This window comes from Xiphophorus couchianus, chromosome 2 (genome assembly GCF_001444195.1).
Source record: "Xiphophorus couchianus chromosome 2, X_couchianus-1.0, whole genome shotgun sequence".
NCBI classification, from domain to species: Eukaryota; Metazoa; Chordata; class Actinopteri; order Cyprinodontiformes; family Poeciliidae; genus Xiphophorus; species Xiphophorus couchianus.
This window is the reverse complement of record NC_040229.1, coordinates 28237206-28264329: the sequence shown is the minus strand read 5'-3', so window position 1 is coordinate 28264329 and position 27124 is coordinate 28237206. Positions and strand designations below refer to the sequence as shown.

At 39.7% G+C, this 27124-nt stretch overlaps 1 protein-coding gene across 3 annotated transcripts; it reads right to left on the bottom strand.

Annotated features, from left to right (window-relative positions):
* Positions 1–718: 718 nt before the first annotated feature.
* Positions 719–26763, bottom strand: ampd3b (adenosine monophosphate deaminase 3b). 3 transcript variants are annotated; one of them, XM_028027122.1, is made up of 16 exons: positions 26572–26763; positions 21690–21757; positions 13437–13659; positions 13158–13314; positions 12123–12288; positions 9959–10178; positions 8105–8234; positions 7807–8001; positions 7489–7620; positions 6160–6323; positions 5832–5958; positions 5564–5727; positions 4181–4301; positions 3061–3234; positions 2806–2916; positions 719–1415 (listed from the first exon to the last, which is right to left on the bottom strand). In XM_028027122.1, exons 2-16 carry the CDS (start codon positions 21745–21747, stop codon positions 1236–1238), a joined length of 2322 nt encoding a protein of 773 aa, XP_027882923.1. In that variant the 5' UTR covers positions 21748–21757; positions 26572–26763; the 3' UTR covers positions 719–1235. The 3 variants fall into 3 exon arrangements, with proteins under 3 accessions (XP_027882923.1, XP_027882932.1, XP_027882941.1); XM_028027131.1 differs by having other exon boundaries at positions 26576–26763; XM_028027140.1 differs by lacking the exons at positions 21690–21757; positions 26572–26763 and adding an exon at positions 16239–16520.
* Between the last annotated feature and the right edge of the window lie 361 nt (positions 26764–27124).

The following is a 27124-nucleotide window of genomic DNA, read 5'->3' as shown; positions in this document are numbered from 1 at the left end:
CTTGTTTTTTTTTATGTTCTCTTAAATTAGAAACTTTTTTATATTTCTATTTTATTTTGTTTTCTGAATGTGGAATAAAGTTGTGATTCAATGCATTTAATAACTTGTTTAGTTTGCAGACATCTCTTGGTGGAGCTGCTGCTCATATCTGACACTATTGATTTTAGATAAGTTTTGCAAACCACTGTAGTTTTTTTTTCTGTTTTTTTTTCGTACTTCCACCTTAAGGTTGTAGCATTAACTGTAATTCCACTAACTGAAGTCCTTTTTTTGCTGGAGTACTTTCAGTCATAATGCTGTATGTATGTATGTGGATGTAATGAAATCGAAGCCTTGTTAATGTGCTATTAATAAAGAAGCTCGATTTTGCACATAAAGACTCCGTCGCCTTGCGTATTTACTTACTTAGTCATGTTCTTTACCTGCGAATAGCTAAAAAGTCTTAAATTCATGTAGGTAAAATTAATGGCCAAAAAATAAATTGATATTTTTCCAGGCTTGAATTTTCAATCTTCATGGATTTCTGTGACTCGAGACCGCTTGCGGCTACCGCTAGCTAGCTGCTAATTTACCTTTACTAGCTAGCTAGCATTTTTGTATCTGTAGTGGGTGAGAGCATATATATGTTTTAGATATAAACCTGTTTTCCACTGGTTTCTTTACACTGGATGTGTACCGAATTGTCATTTTTTAGACAAATTGACGTATTAAACACTCATCTGTTTTACAGCCTTTATTTAAATTGTGGGAAAAGAGAAATCAGACATTTTGTAAAAGAACTATCCAATCACTTTTAACTGTTAATATAGTCAAACATGTTTTCATACTCAATAAATCATAAGTCTTTATTAAAGTCCTTGCAACAGCATAATATCATTATTAATACTTTGATAAAAAAGTGACATTTCCCTCATTGAAATTCATAATCATACAGACAAGTTGCTGTATGATAATTGCACAAATGTAAAAAACTAAACAAAAAAACCTAACCAGATGAAAAGAGGCACATAAATGGTGATATCTGGACTGGTTTAAATCCGGGGGATCCACCCAGTCGCCAGACACACTACATACAGCCTTTTTTTGTTTTTTACCCACCCCAACATTATGAGAAAAAAGTAGAAAACCCCCAAAACCCAATAAACTGAATTTGAAAAACAAAACAAAACTGCTGTCTAGTCAGTGTCTCGTTGTCTGAAGACGCAGCCCAGGCGTTTGGGTCGGACCCGTTGGGTCTACAACTCAGCTGGGTTCAGAGCGCTCTCTGTCTTCACGGCGTCCACCAGGAAGCTGAGTTCATTACGCAGAGTCTCGTGGCGGTACGCCATGCGGATCTGGGCCACGTTGGTCCGCCGGATGTCGTTGCCTTCTGGTCCGTCTTCAAGGTAGTTGGAGCCGAGAAAATTTTTCTTCTCCTGTGGGTTTAATACATGCAGCCCATGAAGGAAGGAACATTCATGGTACAGAGTTTTTGTTGAGAGGAATCACGAATCAGGTCAACGTTCTGGACATAAACTAGAGGTTCATATCGATACCAAGCCTGTATCGGTATCGGACCGATGCTAGCATGGTAAGATCGATACTTTAGTCTCAGATTCCCTCTTGAAGTTTTATTTTTGGTATTCGAGTTTTTCAACTCTAACAAAAAAGGTGTTTAGATTTTTCTAAAATGTTAATTATTTTCATTTAATTTTTTTCTGGAAAAGATGCGCACAAACATATATTTTTTGTTTTTATATTGTTTTGTTATTGTGAAAATGTTATTTTGTCCAAATTCTGTCTGTCTTTGCTTTTTTAGTAAAAAAAAAATAAAAAAATTTTAAAGCAAAAACATGTGAAGGTCAGAGGTTTGATGAAATGTTAAACTTGAATTTAAAAAAGTATCGTTATCAGCAATACTGCTGCTGTATTTATTTAGCATCGGATTGATATCAAAATATTCTGCATCGCACAACTCTGACATGAGATCAAATACTTTACAGTCTGGAACAGAACTTTTTCGCTAAAAGTTTAAGATTGTCTGGTTTCCAAAGGGCTTAGTAGTAAAGAATCATACAATAAAATCAAAATAAATAAAAGGATTTTAATTTTTCCATTCATTAAGCAGAGTTGAATGTTCCTTTTCAGTGTTAAAGGCAGTACTAGTTTTGAGCACAAGATGGCAGTCTAGGTATTATCAATAAGAGAAAATGTATTTACTTATTTAATTCGAACAGAAAATGAAAAGTAAAAACAGGAAGGAAACTATAGCTGCATGTTATCCAGCTGACATGCAATTTTACACATCATGCAGATCAAATGTTTCTTTCCACATGTCAGATAAACCTTAAATGTCTATTAAACATCTCATTTCTATCATAACTATAATTCTTTACACATTATTAATATGAGCAATTGCGGTTTTGGCCTTTGAGACACACATCTACACAGCATCATGTCCTATAAGTTCATTTTTGTACAAGTTTTTAAACTGGTTTATATTTGTACTTTGGCCTTGACTGACATTCTTAAAACCAAAGTATTATCGTCTTATATTGTGGTTGGAATAATTTTTTTAAATACATATTTATAATTTGAATGTCTTTCCTCAGACTTTAGTGGAACTGTTGTCAAATTCCTTATGTGCACAAACTCTGCAGTCAAAGCTGATTCTGATTAGAAAATTACAGTAATGGATACGTGTATATATTTGTCTTTAGACGTGTACAGTAGTTGTGTCACGTCTTCAACGTAACAGTCTACAAAACAGCCAGAAAGTTGCCGGTTTCGTTGCTTTTAAGACGGAGACAATCCGTCTGTCGTTACCTGGTGTGAGAGTCCGCTCTGCAGGACGCTGTTCCTGGCGATCTCACACAGATCACACGTGCTCAGCTTCCACAGCTGCGCTGCTATGGCGTACTCCTCCATCAGCGCCTCCTGGACATTTATTTTTGGAGCATATTAGCAGCTAGACAAACAAAATGCACCTCAACACTCCTGCAACACCCAATGACGCCTGACCACTTGATAAGCCTCTGAGAGAAAGCAGTGTATGTACGCCAGTACGGCGATGTTTGTGACCTTGGTGTAGTGGAACTGCATGGGATCGTCGGTGGACAGCGACACACACAGGCCTTTGTGCAGAAACTCTCGCAGTGGGTTCTTAGAGTACTGGAGGAAGAGGCTGTTGTTGCTCAGAGGGGACATGGCGATCGGGACCTGGGCCAGGTAGTACAGGTACTGCAACACCGGACTCTAAGGAAGACGAGGACACGCATCAGGGATTACCGCTGTAGGTCAACACTCGTTCGTCTATCAGACGATCCAGAACAACTTGAGTGGAAAGAGAAATCGGTGGATTTTTCAAGACTTATTTGACACCTTACTGAAACAAACATGGGATGAAACCTTCAAAACAAAATCTGTTTTTTAAGGTATGTAACCAAAAAAGAAATCAATCTCTCTACAACTCATGTCTGTCTTACCGACAGACTGGTAGAGGCGTTTCATTGACCGGTGAACCAAACCAGACTTCACTAGAAACTGAACATATTACAGCAAAGTGGCTTTAAATCTGTTCTGTTATTGAACATGCTGGATATGGAACCTTAGAGTTAAGATAAGAGTTTACATCATCTAGGCCAGGGGAGGAGGGTCAAACTCATTTTCATTTTTAGGCCACATCAAGATCATGAATCAATATAACTTTATGGGTTGTATTGATTCAGTCCATTAAGCTGCTAATGTATTAATAAATAACAGTCTGCATTCGATAAGTACTTATAATTAAATAATGTTGAACATCTTTTTACATTGTTCTGTCCCTCCAGGATTTTGTGATTGTTTTTGTGAGTTTTTGCAATCAAAAATCACAGATTTTGTGATGGTAATTCAGAAATATTTTCAAGAAATTTTGAAAATTTTACACTTGCGTATAACGTCAAGTCAAATGTGACTTGATAACAGATTATAACTAGACATCAAATACGGTTGAGGCAACAGTATCGTAAAGGTGAGAAACACTGCCACCTGCAGGCGGGATGCTAAAACGTTTATCAAAAACCGGGACCCCATTGATGTAATTTAGCGAGTGAATTTTAACCAGAATTTTCTCCCTGGAAACAACAAATTGTGCTTATTGACTGTGGCTTGATGAATTCATTTGCCGTCACCGAGTCGCGTCATGGTAGGAGGGTTGCACCTTCTTGAGGTTGAGTCCGTGGGAGATGTTGTCTGCAGTCAGGAAGGCAGAGACCAGGTGGGTGAGGGAGCCGGCCTCTCCACAATGAGGACGAAACTGGAAGGTGTTCAGGCCTCGCTCCCTGTGGACAGAAACATTTTCAGAGTCACGTTGCCATGAGCTTCAGTTTGGATCTTTTTAGTTGGCTGCAGTCTCAACACTCTGTATTGTGCTTTCAGTAAGCCTATTTCAGACCTTTTAACTGAAACTCTATGTATGGGTTGTCAATAAGAGCCGCATTCAAGTCGTCACTCAAATAAATGACAGTAGTCCAGGCAACATGTGGCGTGTTTAAAGCTTACAATAGCTTAATAGCTATTAGCTATTAGCAGCTAATAGCTAGCTTGAAAGCGCTAAGAGCAAGGTGAACTTATAACCATTTCAATCTCAAAAACTTTCACAAGTATTTCCTCATCACACTTGCGCTAAGGGCTTATTTCCACAAAAGGTGACGGTCATGTACACAAGAAATAAAGGTGGGAGGTGATTGCGCTAGCAATTATCTGCCCCACTATCAGCCGCAAGGGCTAACCAATAGTAACAGCAACAACTTTTAGCAAAACCCACTGATTTAATTTTGTGTATGTTACCTAAACAATAGTCATTGTTGTCCAAATCCTTGAAATAATCTTTGTGATTACACATTCCACTAATCTGCTCGTAGCGGAGCTAATTTTTCCATTTAGCAAATTAGCTTATTTGCAAACTGTGAAACCGTTTAACACGTCTATTTATCTATGGCGCTTCAAAGATAAACAATGAAGCACCAATTTACTTGGCAGTTTTGTAAACTATGAATACAGTTTGACATCTGTGTATTAGTTTTTAATTCTTACAGCAGTTAAACGTTTATATTCAAAAAAGCAGGTGAAGACTGTTCACACAGCAGTCCGGTTCCTCCCCTCATATTCTCCACCCATGATGCCATGATGCAGTGCACCAAATGATGTCTATTATGTACCCAGAATGCATCACTGTAGAACTACAGATAGTGGTTCAACGCTCAACAGTTTAAAATCTACTGATGTAGCAACAGAGTTAGCTATACTCAACAACTATTAAAACTGAAAGCATAAAATAAAGGTTTGTTCTGAATAATTTAAAATTTTATTCTGTTAGACAGAATTAAACACAGTGGTGCAACACATGTCATTAAAAATGGTGAGTATGAACATAGTTGAAATTAATGCTTCTGCTAAACACCATGTTGATACAGCTTGTTAGCAGAGCTAACATTTATGGCTAGTGCTTCAAGGTTAGCGCAACTAACTTTTTTTAGCTAGCTGTGCCCACATTGTGCTTGCTTTTTTTCCCCAATCGGCTGCACCAACAGGCTAAACTTACTTGCGCAGGTTGTTGAGCACCATGATGTTGGCATACATGTAGAAGAGGTAGTAGGTGTATGGAGGGTTGTTGTCTTCGATCCACTCCTCAGGCTTCGGGCTTTTGTAGCTGAACATGTGGTCGCTGTGTTTGGACTCGTCGTCCACGCTGTCGAACCCCGTCACCTGCAGGGCGACGGAGGCAAAGTTCACTATTATGCTCCGCCAGATGTGGAGAAATCTTCCACGGCTTGTCTTTTCGTTCACTTGGGTGTTGCGAAAGGACGTACGTATTTTAGGAACACGTGGATTATTTTGTGCTTTTGAGGGTTGACGGTGGCCTCGAAAAGTGGAAGGAAAATGTTCTCGAGCATCTTGGCGAAGTTCGGCACTAGTTTCTTTGACCTGAAGATGTCACTGCAAGACAAGTAACCAAATAAAACCGTCCTAAAAAATGAACAAATCAGACAGTTGCCTTTAAGTAATTGCTAAGTAACTGATCTTGAGTTTCTTGGTGATTACACTTTCTGAATGGACACCATGATGTATGCTAACATCATGGTGTCCTTTGAGGACAACGGTCTGTGGTTTGCTCTATAAGTAAGACTGAGTGCTTACTAGATCCTTGGAACCTGGATCATCCATCTCATGTTGGGAGAGTGGACCTTCTGTTGGATAAACCATGTGGCGAGGTTCTCCCACTCGCTGGGAGATCGGCCGTAAATTGACAGACGGGGTTCAGCATACTGATACTGGCTCTCCTCCAGCTCTGCGGCAACTTCCTGAAACAGACACGCAAACCACACAGGAAGCCAGTGAGGCTGTTTGATAAGACTGAAGTAGGCACTTGAAATCACTCAGTATGTAAAAACAGCAGCAGAAGTCTCACAATACAGTGCAGAATGTTTTTAAAAGGTTTTATTGGCTCTGGTGGCCTTTATTTGAGAGAGGTCAGACAAGAAACTGGGTAATGAGAGAAGGGCAAGACATGCGGCAAAAGTTAAAAGGCCGGGAATCGAACCTGTGACGGCCACCTCGAGGACTAAGGCCTCAATATGTGGTGCTGTGCTTTGCCCCTGTGCCACCACAGCACCCAGAATGTTTTTTCTTATTATTAGAAACCCTAAAAAAATGTTCTAGTAAGATTTTAGACATGTAAGTTCTGTTTCCTTGGGGTGTGAATATGGTGCGACACAGTAGTCGATTTCTCTCAGCCACTCTTCAAAGTGGTAGAGTAACTTACATCAAGTAAGTTAGTTGATATGAGCCATCTCAGGTGGGAGGAGTTTCTGTAACTGGTGGTTAAATGTTGGGCTGCTGGTTTGTCTGTCTGTCTCTCTCAGTCTTTGAGTCCCTGGAAAAGATACTTCACCTGGTTTTCCTGCTGGTCAAAGGTGCATTAGAACCTCACCTCTGCCAATGAGTGAATGTAGAGCGTTTCAGGGTCCTCTGGACTAGATAAAGTGCTATAGGAGTACATACCATTAACCATTTATGAATCCGCACATGGCTACAAAAAAAATAACTGCTCACCTAAACTTTTCCATATGTAAGGTCATTTATTTAAAAAATTCCTGAGGTGACCCTAAGTTTATCTTAGTTAATCTTAGGGTCACCAGTTTGAGATGAAATTTATTTTAAGGTTCTTTATATGGAATGCCAATAATTGAGATTTGTTTCGTAAATAGAAGGCAACCCTTGATGACTTCTCAATCCCATATAATATCAATACCTTTCTAAAGTAATGGCCCCTGTCATTGTTTTCTTGCCTAAAACATCATTTGGAAAGAAAAAGGTAGTGATTTGTTTTTCCCAAAATCACTTTTGGTAAAAAAAATGACATAGCCATGATTATTGACTAGAGTCCCATTAAACCTCAGGACAATGCCAGATTTGCCCAGCAGTAACGAATGACATCATCTGGCGCCGGTGCTTTTCCTCACTCACATTACAGAGACGCGCAAAGTATTCTCCTTTGATGTAGTTGTCGGTTTTCAAGTAAATCTCTCGCAGCTCGCTGGCTCCAACAGGGTTGTACTTGGAGTTGAACTTGTCGAAGCGGTGGAAGGTTTGTCTTCCCTGCCAGTCACAAGAGAGCATGTGAAAAACGGTAAATCAGAACTTGGCATAGAACAGACATCAGCTTAAACTCCTTCGCTTTTGTTCTGAACAATCAGAATAACAACAATCCATCAGTACGTTCCCCTTTATCTGCAGTCTGAGCAGTTAACATTAAAGTGGTTTTCCAGATGTTTTAACTCTTACAGCGTGGACGTCCAGTGAATCCACCGTCAGGTCATAGGGGTCCATGTTGAGCTTCCTGAAGACTTCTTTCAGAGTTATCTTCTCGCTGCCTTTTTCCAAGACCACCCGGTCTGCCTCATTTTGGTACGATAGCTTTATGAATTTCAGCAGATGCTTCTGATTCATGCAGGCGGCAGCGTGTATATGTGTGTCCACCTAAGTGTGATCAAACAGGAAAGTCGGACCTTTTCTTGCGCCGTTGCCCATTTAGACTTCAAAAGTAAGGAAGTTGGACCGGATGTCAAAATTGCAGACTAACCTTTCTGACGTTGTAGAAATCTCTATGTGGAACACGTTTTAACTCTTTCATCTCAGCCATTTCATTTAGCATTTCATGAAGGTAGAATTTAGATTCCAAGAAGTTCAGCCGTCTGTGGCAGTAGGTTTTCCTGCAAAGCCACACAATAGACAGAGAAAGATTTCATGTGCTGTTGGGAATTACTGAGTATGAGAAACTTCTTTTAATCACTGAACTGCGGGGACGCAAGCCTCTAATAAACAGGGATGTACCGATCCACTTTTTCACTTTCAATACCAATACAGATATCTGAGGTTTAGCATCAGCCGATACTAATCTGATACAAAAAAACTGTTTTGAATTCCTTTTTAAACAGAAATAAATGTACTGAAGGATACATTTACTATATTTCCCTATTCTGCACCAGTACAGCAACACTTAAATACACCAATAGCATCAGAAGCTCAGCTAAAACATGTAAAAACAACACAACTTTAACCAGGTTAAAGTTAGGAATGTAACAGAGTACAAAGCATAGGGTTAGACTGAATAGATCTGCTGTTATGGCTCGAGTACCTTGTCACCCATATCCAATCTAGAATTTTTTTCAATATCAGAAAAAAATACAGATACAGATATCAATATTGGATCGGTGAATCTTTACTAAAAACCAGTGGTGGGCACAGTGGAGCTAATTTATCATTCAGTGCATTAGCGTCTTTACTAATTTTGAAAAGGTTTCATGGATTTTGCTTCCCCTAAATTTATTTTTCCAGATACAAACAAAGGCACTAATTAACTTTACTGTTTTGTGATCATTCAGTTGAATAAAGTTCACCGTTTGTGTTTAAGTTTAGGTTATCGACTGTTAAGAATTATTCAAGTAGCCAGACGTTTATAGTTGTGCTCTTATTCTGAAGTGTGCGAAGACTGTTTAAGCAACTCTTCACATGTTCTTTTTTTTACTGATCAAGTGGCAAATATCTAAAAAAAAAAAAAACAACTAAAGAGTACACTTACATGAACCAACAACCAGTGTTAAAAATGCAATTAAAAAAAAGCTAATATTCACAAATTACTTTGAGAGCCTCCTCACATTCCCCACCATTATTGTACAGATTTAAAATAATAAACAATTTAAAATTTTATGACCGAAGCCAATTAGGTAAAAATATCAACATACAGTATCTACCAATACTCAAAAATCAGCAACTGTAAAAGTGAAACCACGAGGTCTGTTCCAAAGAATCCCTTCCTGAAGCACAACTGCAATGTTGCATATCTGTGTTGAGGCTGATATATTGTTTCACATATTGTTTCGTTTTAACATGGTGGATATCAACATGGATGAATTCAGCACTTTCGCATTAGCTTCTGCTAAATACTTGTTGGTAAAACACTTTAGTGTCGTTTATGATTCTTAGTTTAGTTTGTGATTTTTAGTTAGCAGTGCCCACCACTGGTAATGACTGAGGTGACCATTCTTTCTTCAGATGCAAAGATTACTCTTTGTTTTAGCAATTAAAAGACATTTTTTTAAAAACTTATGCCGGTTTTTATTGCATTAGACATGGTATTATAAAACTACAACTTTTAAACATGCTTTCAGGCTTTATCATTTCACATATTGGTTTGTTGTAACACGCTGGACATCATTATGGATGAAGTACTTTAGCATTAGCTTCTGCTAAATGCTCGTTGCAAAATAACTTTAGTGTAGATTTTACCCCCACAATGGTTCCCATCTGTCCTAAATTGCTAAAAATAATTTCTCTTTGCCTAAGGTTGGGGAAATGACTGACACTACCAGCTGAGATGTAACTCCCTCCATGATCTCAGCTTTGTGGAAGATGTTAAAGCGTTTTGTTCACTCACGTTGGCCCATCAGCTATCATTGCAAGTACGTGGCTCAGATCGATGGTGAAGGTCTCCAGGTCAGGGTAGGGCAGGCTGAGGGCTTGCTCTTGCTTCAGGGCCTCAGCGTTGGCGTAAACATGAACTATTCCATCCTTCATCTTCAGCTCATAGTTCAGGTTCTCAGGAATGCCCTCCATGGAGTACGGGTCCTCTCCTTCGTGAGGGCAAGGCAAGGTGTCTGCACAGGTTTGGAATAGATGAGCAAAACATTAAGCAATGCTGCTTTAAAGTAAAACTGGATTAAAAGACAAATCATTGACTGAAAAAGACAAAAGCAGTCTTTCTGTGGGAAAGTCAGTAGCTGCATTTACATTGACCATATAGTGGCACAATTTAACATTTTGAAAATAAATTTGCTGAATTTAAAAAAAACTAATTTTTAGATGAAAAGTTTTGGCACTAGGATGAGTTTGGAGGGGTTGTTTTTGGCTGTACTGATATTAGTTGATTTAACATTTCCTCCTCTATATTCACTGACTGGTAAACTGTGGAATGTGTTCACCGTTTTATACAGTGGAGGTTAAATTTACAAAATGAGTACAAAGTAAAAACAATCCAGTCGTACTTCTGTCCCAGTCTGATCTACAAAACATTTCCACTTTTACTTTTCACTCTTGGCTGTTGTATTGTTACCTTCCTAAGATAATGAGCCTAAGGTGTTTTTTGCCAATTATTATTATTATTGCAGAAGGTGAAATAAGCTTCCGATGCAGCTGATCAGCTGCAGAAACTAATTCCACAAAGCACTCTTCTCAAACTTATATGAAAGTCACATTAAGTTTGAAGGTCTGAAGCCATTGATTTTGCAGAAATTTTACATGTCTGAAAGGGGCAGTATTTTGTGTTTTCCAGGCACATAGGTAGTCCCATTTTATAGCCTAATAAAGCAACTGTGTTGCCTTCAGCTGTTAAAAAAAATAGCTAAATATCTCAAATATGACTTTAAAGAATGTTATTTTTTAATTTAATGGCTAGAAATTGGACCTCTGTCTCTTTAAGAGACTCCTGCTCTTTCTGAAACACCACCTTCAGGAAGTCATCACTGCAGCGCTCCTCTTAACTCTTTAACAACATCTTTACCAGCGTTTCACTGAGAAGTTGTTTACATAATGAGCTCATCAGACGCGCCGTTCCACCAGGCGTTTGCTGATTGCTGCTGGCTAGTCTGGAGGAGCTGAGTGTGGTAGTCGTGGGTGGAGGCTGCTCTGTGAGGCAGCAGCTTGGAAACTGCAGGAGGAGCTTCGTCTCAAAGGCGGAGCTATGTCCACTCAGACATTTTGCACAGCTCGATGGTTGCCATGGAGATTGAAGGATTTCTCAAATATTCATGGAAAAAAATCATGGCAACACTCCAGATATGTTTTTAATGAGGTAATAAAATTATAATATAATGTAAATTGTATTCTTCATGGTGGAGTTCCTGTTTATCCCAATTGCTTCAGCTTTGCTCTAATACCATAAGAGTTGACTGTGGAATATTTAGTAATAAAAAACAAATCATGACTAGACTTGCACAGGAGGTATACAGTCAAGTCATCTGACTGAAAGTTACTTAACTCCGTAGATTCTTTCATTAATGTCTGTAGAAGCAATCTGCATATTTAGGTGTTTGTATTTGGGTCAGATGGCGCAATGATCAGGATTTTCATGCCTTGGGGACACTGTGTGTTTGCAAAATAAAGTTACTCATGTTTTGCAGGGGGAAAAAATACACAAAAACTGTATGTTAGTTCATTTCTACTTGCTTTCACCATGTATGAATCAAGTCTTTGTACTCAGTAAACTTCTGGTTGTGTGTTCTTTCATCTCAAACCAGGAACAGCCTGAATGGCCTTGTGTTAGACACACACTGATGCACATAGACAGGAGCTTAAAATAGCAGTGAAGGATACTACTTTGCATTTTTATCTTTACATACAATACTTGAAATAGAGCTTGAAACAACAACAACAAATGGAAAGAATTTCTCCCTGTGCCGATACATTGTCAGCGCTCTAGATGCATCCGATGAATTTAAGAGCGAATGCCTGAAGATTATAGCATCTGCAAGAGCAGGAGTGCAACTCAGTAAATGTAGCGAATGCTTTGATGGAGTAACATTAGCTAAAAGATCTTACTGTACCTGGCAGAACCTCGTCGTCTTCGCTCCACTTCAAGTTCTCTCCATCGCGAAGGTACTTCGCAGCGGTTCTTGGGAAGCGGTGGTACACCAGCTTGGAGTATTTCTCTCGGATGACGAGGGCTTTAAAGAGACTCCTGGCTGCTTGTTCGTAATCCTCAACTGTTATCTGGAAACATTAAACAAGTTTAACGGAGAATTCACACCAGTACTCTAGCTTGTTACTAGGTAAATGAGTAGAGTTTCTAAGGAAACTCTAACGCCACCTAAAAACCTCGGTCTTGGTTTGACTGAGGTGAGTTCGGATGCATAGCAGCTTTCAGCATCTATGCACCACAAATTTGGAACAAACTTCCAGAAAACTGTAAAACAGCTGAAACACTGACTTCTTTTAAATCTCAACTAAAAACCCACCTGTTTAGAATTGTATTTGAAATGTAATCAATTACAAATTTATGGATGGAACTTGACTTAATGCTTTGTTTTGATTATTGATTCTATATTGCATTGTGTTTCTGTGTTTGTAATGATGTAAAGCACTCTGAAATGTCTTGCTGCTGAAATGTGCTATACAAATAAAATTTGATTGATTGATTGATATGTGAAAACCAAGCTCAAAGGTAGTAAGTGAACTACAGTGCAGGGCGTTCTGGGTAAATACAGCCAAAACAAACGTTAGTGTAGCAACAGCTGGAGAAATGGCTACTTTTGTCTTTTACCAAAAACAAAAGAGAAATCCTACGACATCCTACAGTCTGTCCCTTCTTTCTTGGGTTTATAATTGTGGCCCCCTAGAGATTTTATACACCCTTACAAGGAGTGATCTGGGTTTAATAAATGTAATATTTTGGGTCATTACAAGTAATGACAATTATAGCATAAACTTAGGTAGCAGGTCAAAATGTTGCACACCCAGTGGTTTTCCCTTGTCTCCTTTAGCCTGCTTCACGTTTCTGTCATATCGTTTCTGGTTTGGATCTTCATCACTTATCACGGTGCCTTTTTCAATACAGACTTGTGTGCTTAAGCACCACGCACCCCTGCACAGTAATCCCCACTGATGGTAACTCTCTGGTAGTCTGGGAAGTTTTCTGGGAGAGAAGCTTCGGCCCCTCCTGGAGTGGGCTGTGGAGACGCCCTCCAGTCATCCTGCATAGATATGGACTGGGAGCGCTTCAGCAAGAAGGTCTTCTTCCTGAAAGAGGAAGCAACGGGATCACATGACGAGCCAACAGATCACTTTAAGGGTCATGAAACTGGAAGTTTTCCCTGTTGGGTGGAGAGTCATAGGTTTCTGAACACTGATCCATGGTGTACCTCTTCAATGATTCCTGAGAGTGCTGCTCGGCCAGCTCCTTTTGCATCTCCCGCTCCCTGCTCTCCTGCAGGCCGATGGGACAGTCCTCCGGCACGCTGAACAGGGTCATGGCGTCCTTGGTGTCCTCCTCTCTCAGGGCAGAAGCGTACACTTTCTCCGCCATCAGCCGGATCTTCTCATCCGCCGCGCTCAGAGACATCTTCGGGAAGAGCCTGGCCATTTCTGGAACAAGAGTAGCATTTTAGAGAAGGTCTGGGATTCGTGTCATAAACTATCACAGGTAACTATTTTGCGGTTACCGGTGATAGACCCTGTACATGGGAGCCCGTGAGCTTTTTACCCTGTGCACAGTCCGGCAAGGTTGCACTGAAGCCAACTGCACTTTTACACGTTTTTGTGTGTATGGTTTTGGGAACTGACAGTCTGACGGGACAACCCAATCATTTCTCCACTGTCCAACCATGACATTTGCCGCGCTCCTCCTGAGTGTTGTGCTAAGACCCCGAGAGAGGTAAGGATAATTTCATAAGAATCACATGTATATTTGCATTAGTTTTTATTTATCTAAGCAAGCTGCCAACATGACAACATTATTTTAGAGATGGCAGTAAACACACGTATCAAAGATAAACCAGAGACATCTGAATACGAGTTTGAGGTGGGAGTTGGCGGATGGTTTGCTGAGCTTCATCTGAACTCTAGTTTGTAAACAACTTCCAACTGACTGCTCATGTTTCTGCCCAACATCCCGGCCAGGTTACAGTCAACACATTTTACATCGGCACTCAGAGGCCCAGTACTAGTGTTTCCTCTCGGTTTGTTGAAAACATAGGGCCACAATTTACTCAGTAGACAAACAGAAGTGCATCCCACAAAAAAAGATTTTTCATTTGGAGAAACATGCATTTTTTTTCTTTCCCTTTCTCAGTTTTTCACTGCTTTGTGTTGGTCTGTCACATAAAATCCCAGTAGTGTACTCTGACGTTTATGGGTATAGCTGGAACAATGTGGGAATGTTACTGAAACATGAGCACAAAACTCCAGATAAAAACACAAATGTAAAGTTTTAGTGGCTCCTGAGAGATTAATGCGAGTCCGTTTGGGCTGCAGCTCACTTCCAAAGACGTCATAATAAAACAGTCTGGTTTATTTAGGCTGACCTGGATCTCTTTTGCATCCGTGGCATGACGCCTGGCGCTATATTTACCCCCAGCTTCTGTGAATTTGTATTTTGATCAGATCAGAAGAACAACAGGAGAGTTTTTTTTTTTTTAGACGACTCAGCTGGCGGGCCAAACCGTCCCTGCTGTGAAAGCTTCTGTTGCTATCCAGTACCAGACGAGGTGTGTAGCTATTCTGACCTCTGTGTCATCACTGTTACTGGTGTTGATGTTTGTCTGTGGGCCAGTCTTTGGGCCGTGTGGAGTTTCAATCAACAAGTAGGACATGAAGACGTGTGTACGTCCCAGAGTATCGGGTGACTAACATCCCAGCTGCAGCCGCCACAGGCAACGCTGTCAGAACTTTGAACGTTCTTGGCTCCCCAGAAACGACCGCAGGACTATTTACCTTCACACTGACACACTTTCTAAAGCTTTCATTCTGGCCGAGCTTCTGAGCACGTGCAATTCGCTCCTGTACCGGAACAGCTGAGCCGCCGGCAGGATGACCGAAATGTTTCCTTTTAGAAGTTCAAAAAAAAAAAAAAAGTAAATAAAAAATACACCCAGAAAAACAAAACCTCTTGTAAAAAATGCGTAGATATGTTGAACTTTTTTATGTGTTAACTTGCAACCAAGGATTTTAAACTATTACGGTAGTTTAAAGGATATTTTATCGGTTGAACCAATGCAAAGCAGCGCAAAAATAGTGGAAGAAAAATGACAACCACACATAACACTACTTCACAAATAAAAATCTGAAAGGTGTGGTGTGCAGAAAGAAAGAGAGAGAGAAATAGAGAAAGAAAAAAACAGAAAAAATGAGAAACAAAGAGAGAAAGGCAAAGATAGACATTATAAATAGAATTTTTTTTAAATAACAAAAAGAAAAAAAATTAAAAGAAAGAGAATGAAACCTACAATAACATGGTGTGCACGTAAACTGAAAAGGCTGGACGAGATGAGCACCAACCAGATTAGACTCAGGCTAACTCCAGAGAAGCTGCAGAAAGAGTTCAGCTGTTGGGGTTATCACAAACACCTGAAGAGGACTGGAAAAAAACTCAACTCATCACTGTAGATGCACCATCACCATGGTGACAAATGGTGGTTGTAGCATCATGGCTGTGAGTTATCAGGGACGGGGTCAGAGCTGATGGGATGATGGAAAGAACTAAACACAAGGCAAAACTAGAAAAAAAAAACCTGTTACAAGCTGTAATACAGGGGAAATGGACCGGTTTAGAGCAAAACATTCTCAGTGGGTGGAATGGCCCAGTCAAAGCATAGAGCTAAAGCTGTTTGAGAATACATGGCAAGACTTGAAAATGTGTGATCTAAAACTGCAAAGCTGATAGAGATGTAAATTGCCAAAACCTGCTGCTGTTTGTGCAGTATATTCAATATCCAGAACATTTGTGAAGCCACTGTTCATGAAATGATTTCCCATTTTATACAATATGAATCGTCACGCTTTAACCATCATGAAACTGAGAATAACATGTTCCCAAAATATCACGGCACTTTCGCTCCCGGCCAGTAGGTCATCAAAGTCCATCCTAAACAACACTGATAAAACTGTCATCACATCCGCATCACTCTACAGATCCACAACACGTCCGATTCCACTCCGTCTCTTACCTTCTGCAGTGATTTGGGCCATGTTTGTTTGTTTGTTTGTTTTTCTCACTCTTTTTTTCCCCTGCTGATTCAAACACCTCAGCTCTCATAAGAGTGAAAATCACTATCTTAAAAAAATAAAATAAAATGTCAGCTTCAGGTTGCTGGTTCTCAACAGAGGGTTTCTGCAGACACCTGGCAGTGTCCTGGAGGTCGGAGGTTTGTTTTGTTTTTTACGCCTGTGATGCTTCTCGTCGAAGCGTCTGACTGCGACTGGGCTCTGTCCCGCTTTGCTCCGCTGTTTATGCCCTCCAGTAACAGCGCGCATGAAGCAGCTGCTAGCCGCTGCTGTCTTAAGTGTCCCTTTCTATCCAGCTATTTTCGGATGTTGAGAGCGTCATAGCAACAGGGGCCTCTAATCCGAGCTGGCATGGCCGAGCGGGGCTGATAACTCGGGCGGCTGTCTGTGGTCCGGGTCAGCGGGAATAAAACGTCGGGGCACTTTAGGTCACGCCAAGGTCCTGAGAAAAGATTTCAAAACGCAACGCTTTGTGGAGAAGAAACAAACTCAAGGGCCCAGATTTCCACAGGGAAATTTGGGTTTTCAGGAGCATGCCCCTGTTTAATGCTGAGAAGAAATGCTGGCTGTTGGATATTTTGGGTGGAAAAACAAAATGACTATAAAAGACGAATCCTGAGAACAATGCAATACTGAAACGCAAGGGAAAGGAACATTACGCTACGTTCACACAGCGGGTAAAAGCAGCCCAAATCTGATTTTTTTTTGTTTTGCTTTGCTTGTTTTTTTTAATTGGCCATATGGGATCTTTTCACGCAAGCCTCAACGGCACCAATTCTGATCTTTTTATCCCCCCCCCAAAAATCTGATTTTAGCCATTTCCAAATGTTTTGCTAAATTGGATGCAAATCCGAATGTTTCCAAACGCCTGCTGTCTGAATGGCATTTCATCCGACATTTACGTCACTGGCGTGAGACAGATGCCGCAATTCGGCACCGGAAGAAGCCAGATCAGACGTAAAAATAATGGCTGAAAATCAGAATTATGAAATTATGAAAGAAGTCTGTAACTGCGTTTCCACTGACCTTGCAATTGCGCAAACTGGGGTTACGAAAAAGGAAATGGAAACATGTCAATTCCGAAAAATCCCACGATTTTTGATAAAAAAGTTTTTCGGCCGTATCAAAATAAGTGTATTTCACAAAACTGAGATTGAAACAACCATTCAGCTGTGCAAAGCGTCTTTTTTTGCATAACATGAATCACGATCAACAACTGAACTGTTACTACTGGCAGAAAAAAAAACCCAAAGAAAACAACAAGAAGTCGGAATATCGACAAAGTTTTGCACACATTCTGCACCCATTGCTGAATAAACTTTAAAACCCTTCCATTATTACTTCCATAAACACAACGCTGCTGTGTGACGTCAACATTCTTCTTCTTCTTCTTCTTCTTCTTCAGGGAAGTAAATCGTTACAGACGTCTGACAATGATCGTAAAAAGTCGGATTTCAGAAAAAAACAATCAGAATTGAATGTCATGATCTGCTCTCAGACTCTACTCAATACCTTTTTCATAGTGACCTAATTAGGATATACTGTACATTTCCTGGCAAAAAAAAAAAACTGGAGAGTAACTACTCAGGGATTGTTTCAGTCAATATTTGTCAAAGAATGAAGAATCGTTGGGAGTTTTATGAACTCCCACATGATGCCATGGCAGGACGCTACCTGTGCAGTAAGTCCAGTCAAGAAACTTCCTCCCTACTACTCTACAGACATTTGTCTGAGGTATTGTAGACCAACTCGGGGACTGATCGGTATGCAGTGTGAAAACCTCATAACGGAGTCAGGTTTGTGCATGCAGAGGTTGCCAACTTTCTGCAGGGTCATTAGCTCAACACTAACTACTTCTGCTTTTCAGATTAGCTCAATAACGGCTTGAGGAGATGGGTTTCCATGGCCACGCAATTGCTTATGAACCTTAACGTCACAAAGTGCAATGCAAAGCGTTAGTGGTGTAAAGAAAGGCTTTTCACCGTTAAAAGGATAAAATGAACTCTTAACGTCTCCAACGCTGGAACGCCTGAGCTGCCTTGATGATGACATGCATCTCATATTTCACAACTTGAAAAACCTGTTCAAAGCGCCGTGCAGTCAGAAGGAAACAGTTTCATGATTCAAACTTTGCGTCAACTGTTTGAGGATGGCCACTTCCTGTTCCAACGTGAACAGAGCAAGCGCCACAGGGTCAGAGATGAGCAAGTCCAATGTGTTGGAACGTCACTGACCAACAGAGAACCGTCAGGATAAACCAGAGCAGGGCCTGCAAAACCAGGCCTTCTCATCTAACATCAGTGTCAGAACAAAATACACTTTTTTTTTCACACTGTCTGAAGTTAAATCTGACCAAACCTCTCGTTTAGGTTACAATTATTCATATTTCTTAACGCCAGAAAACTTAATGAGAATATTTTTTGAGGATGTATTTTTCTTGTAGCTTTAATCGTTTGCATGCATTTGGTCCATATTGGGGATAAATGTCTTCTAAACTGTTTGATTTGGGTTAAACGTTTTAGGTTTCCTTCCACAAGCTTTGATAATATGGCACAGAGGGTTAAAACTTCTCTTTAGAAAAGTTGCATTAACTCATTAATGTGTCCAGAAATGTGTCTAAATTTCACCAACTTAATCTTTTATTTTGAAAGCTGAAAAGAATCTGGTGCGGGACTGAGCTCCATTCTGTAAATCTGATCTGTGGACTGTTTTAAGACCATGGATGAACATGACTCATAATAGAATATTATATCTCAGTGGCAAAGTCCAGCTGAAATACAACAAAGTACAAATTCGAATTGCTTTTGGTTCACGGATCCAAATCGGTTTCCTCTTATTAACCGGAGGACAATATTATTAATTACGTGCATGTGACTGAATCCTCAAGATTGCTTTTCAAAGCCAGGATATGCTGTTAAATAAAGCAATTTAATATTATAAATGTTTTTTATCAAAAAGTAATGATCCTACATTTCCGCCAGAAGCAAAAAAACACCCGTCTAGATATGCTTATTAAAAAAAACTCAAATGATTGAACATTTCAGTTAGTTTTAGATAACGTCTTGTTATTAATCACACAAACAACTGTTCACAGGTTTATGTAGATGTTCCTACAGTACTAAAACGACTCATTGAGGCGTTTATGGCTGTTCTGTGGTATATTACAAAACAACAGGTGCACTTATGTTAAAGTACAGTGCAATGCAAAACACACTATGATGCATTACCAGCATGTATTGTTATGACTGACTAAACTGTCAGCTTTGATGTAAATACCTTTTCACTATGGCAGAAAGATATCAGGCCTTTGCAAATTTCTGCTGTTTTTGTTGTTTCTGTCAAACTTAAAGGGTTTTTGATCATCAATCCAAACCATTTTGGCCTTATGTTGAAAAGTCCAACATAAGCTTTAGGTTCTCTGTACCCAAGCCAGAGAACTGGTTGTACCGGCCTTTGGCAACAACAACAAGTGGTTGAACAACTGGCAGCCAGTTTTTAACAACTCTGCAGCTGAATCCTGGAACACTTTAATTCAGAAACGCTGAATTAAAGGTTTTCCAGCCTGAACAACCTCTTCAGGGTCACGTCACAGCATATACATCAAAAAAGTCTAGACTTTAACTAGGCAGCTGAAGAAAAAAAAAACAACTTTTGGTTGAGACATTGAACTGGTGTGTTTACTGGTGTGTTTTGGACCCCTGTGTGCTTGGTCAAGCATTTCCTTCAGAATTGTCTGAATGTTCAGGCCATCACTCTGCCGCATCTTTCTTCTTCTTCTTCTTCTTCTAAGTTAGTTAGTTAGTTAGAGGCCAGACGTGTATGGGTGCTCAGCCCGGTTCTTTTGTGACCTGGATGAGTCATTGATGCACTCTTTGATTTGGTAGGGCTGCCACTCCTGCAACTGTTTGATGTTTTAGCTTTGTTTAGCTTTCCAGACTGATGCATGTCAGTGATCTGTACCTATGATATGGTTTTTACATTCTGATGTTTTCACATAAACACTCTGTCGGGCTGAGGCTGACTCTGAACACATCTTGTATTAAGTACGTAGTACAATGTAGTTTTTCATTGATGTTAAACTCGTTTCTCAGTTCTCCGTTTAGCTTTTTTCCCCCTCTCTTTCTGCAGGTGTAGAAGCAGACTTCTACGGTGTTGTCTTGCATTCTCTCTCTATCCTTCTTTCTCTCCTTTCTCTTTAAACCTTTTCCCTCAGTTTTCTTTTACATCTTCCTGTCCATTACATTTGAAATAAACCCAAATTAAGTTTCATTCATAAATATCAATAAAAGTTACTTTGGGTTAGGTTTTAACCCAAAGTCATAGGAAAGGACGAAATTCTCCACTTGTGACAGTTAATCTTTTGGGCTTCACCTTGTGCCAACACTCAGACAGAATACGTCGAGAAAAAAAATGTTTTCGTTCCTCCTTACATCAGGCCTGATGTGTTTCTTTTTAAAATCTTTTGTCCATTGTTCATGTTCTCAGATAGGTTCTATTGAAGTGATTTCTTATGGGGAAATTGCTTTTCTACAAAGGTTTTGATAACTTTTTTCCCCCTTAGTGAATAAAACTTAAAAAGTATGTTTTGTATTTACTTGGGTTACCTTGATCTGGGACCTGAAACATTATGTGTGAGAAGAAATCTGTTTGCTAGCCAGTACTTTTTCTCAACATTAGATCCAAGAACTGTTGGTCTGTTTTGGATGAGCCAAATATGGCAAAGTACCTAGACATGTCACCATCGACTCCACCGGATGCTTATTCTTTGTCAGTCATTGTGCATAAGCATGAAAAAGAGTCCAAACAAGAACTGAGAGCAAATATACACGTCTCTTAGCTCACAGTCTTCAAGTATAAACCGAAATGAATCCAAAGATTGCCTAAGATTATACAAACCAACATGAAAAATGTTGCAACTAAAAACCTATTCCTGTTTTCGGCTGCAAGCTTTGGGCTGCATTTATTAATAAATATACCTTTTAAAAGAAAAAAATTGCTTTGGTCTGTTTGTATGAGTGGCACAGAGTGCAGTTCTTTGGTTTCTTATGTTATGGGTCACCTGCCAAGCTGTTTATGAAGAAACAGAGTTATATTTCTAATATCTCTGATTTATGAGGCATCCATGCAGCTACATCTAACAGGAAACCACACACTCCTTCACTGGAGCAGAGCATCTTCATGCATGGATATAATTTTGTTGTTTTTTTTAATGATTTGACTTCATTTCTCATGTATACATGCTGCCAACAGCTGACAAGCATGTTCCTGTTGAGTATTAATTACTTCAATGAACAGAGCAGGGATGCTGACTGGAGCTGTAATGTTCTATCACACCGTGTGCTTCTTATCCTCCCCCCATACCCCCGACCGCCACATGGGGAATTTTGACTCACCTTTCCCGAGACATGGTGTGGACTGCTGCTTGAAAAACGGAGTGTCCCTTCTCTTCATTTTGATTTACCTAAAAGATGCAAAGTTTTGTTTAATACAAATTTATACATATACATATATATATATATGTATGTATTTTCAGTCTAACGCTGGCTTATATTTATAACACCTGAACTCTTCTACATATTTCTTTATTCACTTCCCATAAATATGGGAAATACAAAAACACCAAGAAATGTATTTTATACTCATTTTAAATGTTGGATCTTTTCTTTGTTCCAAAACTTAAAGAATTTTTGTTTGCTTTTTTATAAGTCATGATCAAATAAAGTCATTTTATAAAAGGAAATCCTTTTTTACTTCAACAACTTATCTTTATTCTAGGGGCAATTTTGCGCCTGCAGACGAATTTTATTTTGCAGGAATGGGGCCAGAACCGGTTTGTTGTTGGAGGATAAAACTCCAGCTCCATGGTTTCCAGCTCCAGACACTGACTGTTCTCCAACGTTCAAATGACTGGATCATTTCCTGAGCATGAAATCATCTTCCACCGAGTCCTTATAATGACCTCATTTGGTCCAGGTGTGTTGAAGTACAGCCATCTACCAGCTGCAGTACATCAGCTGAGTTTCCATTGACAATGTTTTTCACTATTTGAAATTTCGAAAATAAATTGGCTTTATTGAAATCCGCCAATTTTGAAACATTTTTCGCTAAGAAGTTTGCTTCTGTGATGAGGTGGCTTTTATTATAAGACGTGTTTTTCAAAGTTGGAGTGTTTCCATTAATCAGATTTATTTTTGTAATTCCAACTTGTGCCGTTATATGTTCAGTGAAACTGCAGCTTTAATTGTAATGCTTTATGTTGGCCTGCCACATACAAACCCGATGAAACACATGCAGGTTCGGAATTGCAACGAGACACCTAGAAACGTTCAACCTCAATACTTTGGAAACCAAATAATGCAGCTAATAAGAAACATGACCACATATATAAAATGTAATCTTACATTGCAACCCAACTGTGACTGGGAAAGCAGACTCCGTAGAACAAAAACTATCAACTGTGTTTAAACCAGAAGGTTTAGTTGGCTGCGTTCTCTCTTCTCGTCTCGCTGCTTTGCGAAATTTCCTTGCGTTTCACACAACGAGCCACCGTGCTGAACTGTGGCTTCTGTCTGGCCAGTGTTTGTGAAACAGATGATGACTTGAAGAAGTCAGAGGAAGCCAATGCCGGTTGATTGAGAAAGTTTCACTTTGAGTGCTGGACTGGTTTTAGAAGAAGTTCCTGCCTTCGTGCTTCGCCACTTGCTTCTGTACCTCTAACACTACGGCATTAGAAAGCAGCAAAGTCACTGCTCATTTAAATAGATAGCTTGGGGTTTGAGTGGAGTTTGGCTTCTCAGAAGAAGCTTCAAAGGAAAACTTTGAATCTATTGTCTGCATCTATTGTTTAGGCCTGCAGCTACTGGAGATTTGGAGGTAAACCTCTTAATAGTCCCTGATGGTTGCAAACAAAACCATGAAGCTGATGCTAACTTTAGCATCATCAGCGTTCTCACAGTGCTCATTAATACCCAAAATGCTTCCAGATACCAGATTTAAAAGTGCTGCACTTGTCTTCAAGTTTTGTAGTCAAGTTCTGTCAACCAGCCTGACTCGGACTCTTTAGTCTATCAGTGCAACGGGACAACGTCTCAAACATAAAATTTGCCCAAGCAATACTCGTTTCCTTTGCCGATTTAGCTTAAAAATAATATTATTTTACCCAAATGTTCCTTCTGATTGGATTCCGATAGAGAATTTGTAAAGAGAGCCAAACTTAGGGTGTTTGTAAGGAGTCCTTCTCCAGCCACCAAGAGTTTGCGCTCATCATAAAAGATGAATCATCAGTGAAAACCAGTTTAAAGGTTTACGAGTTCTAAGAAGCGTTGCTGCGATGCCAAGAAAGGTTTATAAACATTTTTGAAAACAATACATCTTTTTCTAATGTTCCAGTTTTGTTCAAATATGAGAAAAATAAGTGATTTTAAGTGACGATTTTGACCAAAATCTAAATAGAGGAGAGTGTGAAGCTTAAGGCAGACATCTTCTTAAGTGGAGCTCATAACATTAGTGTAAACAGACTTGAGCAGACGATGTCCCATATTGACTGCAACTGTGAAAGATTTCTTGAGACAAGACAAAATATTATTGCATAACAACGTGAGATCTGGTGGCGCACCCCTATTCGTTACAGCAGATAAGATATTGACAGCTAATACCCTCTGCAGAGAACCCCACTTTAAAAAAAACCCATCTAACCCACTGTTTTAATGGGAACTCAAGAGTCAGTAGATGTATGGCAGATACATTTAATCCCATCACCTGGTTGGAGCATGCTGACAGTTGGGTTAGATACTAAGTCCAACACGTCACATAAGACACACATTCATGTACAGGCACAGTTCATGTGCTGGGAGAACAAGCAGCCTCTTTGTTCACTTCCTCATATTAAATTGCAGCAATAAATGTGATAAATGTGTAAAGTCAAATTTCTAGCCTTTCATTACATTACCTGATCAGAGCTGTTTACTTTGCTTGGAAAGACTGGTTTGTAGAATGAGGCTTTTAATTCTGGGATGTCCAACTCCACTCTTTAAGGATTTAAATGCAACAGCTACTGTAGGTCACATTGAAATCCTTAAGCCAGAGAAAGTGAACGCAGTTCGCTCCGGGTTCACGGAGCACAGACTGACGTGATGCTACCCCTCCCCCACTTATTGCTGCATGACGCTGGCTGCTTACACACTTTTTCCTCACCTACAAGAAAGATAAGCTCAGCTGTTCGGATATAATTCCATACATCCAAAAGAATCAAAAATCATCCAGAGCCTTGAAACCAAAACTGTTCTGTTTTCAATAAAACAAGAAAAAAAATTATAATGAATTTTAATTGTAAATTATAAAATATAATCTATTTTTCAATCATTAATATAAAATATAAGTTAAAAGAACTTTTTGAATGTGCTATGCTCATCTTTCTGATTGGCTGCCAGTCAAAGTTATAAAGCTGCGTTCTCCCTAAGCTAACATAGCTAGCTTAGCTTGTTATGCTAGCAAGCGCGAGATGGAGACGTTTTGTCAAGAAAAAGACCGAAGGAATTTTCCAGCACTAGACACAAAGAACCTAACAACCCATTGGCAACTAAAGTCAGAAAATATATGTAATGGTGTGACAAATAAAACACGTTATTGCATAACTCATTTATTTAAAGTAGCACATCCACACGCAGGGACACGGTACCGTATTCTTTAATGTCATCAGCCTCACCAGCGCCATCCAGTGGCGTGGAGTGATATGACACTATATGACACAACATCATGAGGCAGCATTTATGCTAAACGGAAGCTAATGCTGTTTGGAGGGCCATGAAAAAACTACAGTTGGCATAAAAAAAGTCAAAGCAATGAGTGACAGCTCTCTTAGACAACAAACTGCAGGTTAGTCAGTCGAACAAAAAGTCTCACAATTTAACTAGCCCAGTTTAACTCCATGAAAAGCAGAAGAAAAAAAAAGTTATGTCCAGTGATCAGCTCATAAAAACTCTATTAAATTTTGCATGTTTTTGCTGTTCTGTGTATTGTAATCAAAATTATAAAAGTAAAGGTTACATATAACATTAAGATAACTGTAGCAGTCAATATGCTATATGACTGCATATAGTCATATAGGAATCTGTACTAGTATTTTTTCATTATGTTAAATGACTTAAATAACTTAATACAAGCTGCTCGTCTTGCTAAAAAAGTTACTTTTAAGTTAGTACACTTGATATAAGACAAAACTCAGATATCTGCACTAGAAACTAGACCAAAAATAGTTAGTAAGAGTGTTTTTACAGTGTACAAAACATTGTTTTAAAGAAGCACTTTCACGTACATATTTGGTTTTTTGCTCTTCTCTTTCCTGTTTGGTAAACCAAGAACGACAGAAAGGAATATTCTGTAAATTTTTTCTGTTTTGTTTGGGTTTTTTTACACCAAGACCCAGAAAGTGCAATAGCTAACTTCTATTACCCTTCCTCCTCCCTCATGACTGTACTTCTGCAGCTGCCCACGTCAGAACAACGACAGCTTTACTCGCACCATTAAACACTGGCAGTTCTCTAGATTTTTTAACTCTCCCAGGAATCTTCACAGGTTTTCTTTTGTTTAGTTTTTTTATCTGGTGCAAAAATCCATTCAGACGTGAGATTTGTCAAGACTTGTCGGATTTGTTTGTCTGGCTCTCCATCGCATGCAAACTCCAAACGATCCCAGGGGTTAACACTCATGCTGTCAAGTTCATTTTAAGTGAATAAAGTTATATCTGTAAGAATCACATTCTCTTGTGTACCTGCCCAGGCTGGTCTCTCTTTGTGTGTGTGTGTGGGGGGGGGGGGGGGGGGGGGGGGTGTAGGGGTGTGTGTGTGTGCGTGTGTGTGTGTGCAGTGTACGAAAACTGGCTCAAGAACACACCCACACTCAGAACAAGAACAAAACCTCTAAAAGTTTTTGTTTTGATCCAGTTGTCCTGACTTTTTGTGTGTGTGTGTGTGTGTGTGTGTGTGTGTGTGTGTGTGTGTGTGTGTGATTTTTCTAAAAAAAAAAAGAAGAAGAATATCTTTGCTCCAAAAAACCAGAACTTCCGATTCATAGATCTCCTGCGCTACAATAAAAAGTAGCAGAACTACAAACAGCGCTGCACATCTTGACCTCGGATGCACATTACAGCCACGTTTTGATGTTTTATTTCCACCCAACGGACTCTGCCGCGCCAAATTCACGCGTGTGTGAGAGTGATGAGAGCCTTACAGTTAGCAGTACAGTGAGAATGCCGGGCGTCGCCCGTCGTGTACTTACTTACTGCTGGATGTTGTCACTGCAGGGCTGTGTGTGCGGCGCTCAGACCTCTCAGCGCAGCTCCGAGCCTTGTTAGGATCAGCCTCCAGCAGACACGCAGCTGTTTCACCTGCCTGACCTGACTGGTAAACATGCAGGAACCCGGAGAGTTTCAGGAAGTGAGCCGGGCGGGGGAGGAGGTGCCGGAGGAAGGCCTACATCTGCACCGGCGCTGTTAAGTCTTTTAAGTGGATGAGAGCTATTTTTAGACCACGCCCTTCTTTGTTTTACCCTCAGCCTGGTATTGTTGGGTCATTGTTGATTGGGCTGGCTGCATTCCTCAGATTCCTGTTAGGAGCGTGAGTTGACATTAAAACTGTGGTTAAAAAAAAGAAAAGAAAGAAAAGAAAAGAAAAAGATCTGCAGTCATGACAGCAAACAAAAATACACCCTCTTTCAAAACACAGGGGTTTATAGTTCTTCACCTGGTTCTAAAATGACCTAAACTTAAAATGCATGTCAATATATACAACACAGTCTGCACTCACACGTTCATTTAAAACGTGCCAGACAA

Coding starts and splice junctions, on each gene's coding strand:
- ampd3b (XM_028027122.1), bottom strand. CDS start 21,747: ATGAAGAGAAGGGACACTCCGTTTTTCAAGCAGCAGTCCACACCATGT. Junction 10,179..12,122: donor AGACGACGAGGTTCTGCCAG/GTACAGTAAGAT, acceptor AAACCTGTGCAG/ACACCTTGCCTTGCCCTCAC. Junction 7,621..7,806: donor ATTCACTGGACGTCCACGCT/GTAAGAGTTAAA, acceptor TGTGACTGGCAG/GGAAGACAAACCTTCCACCG.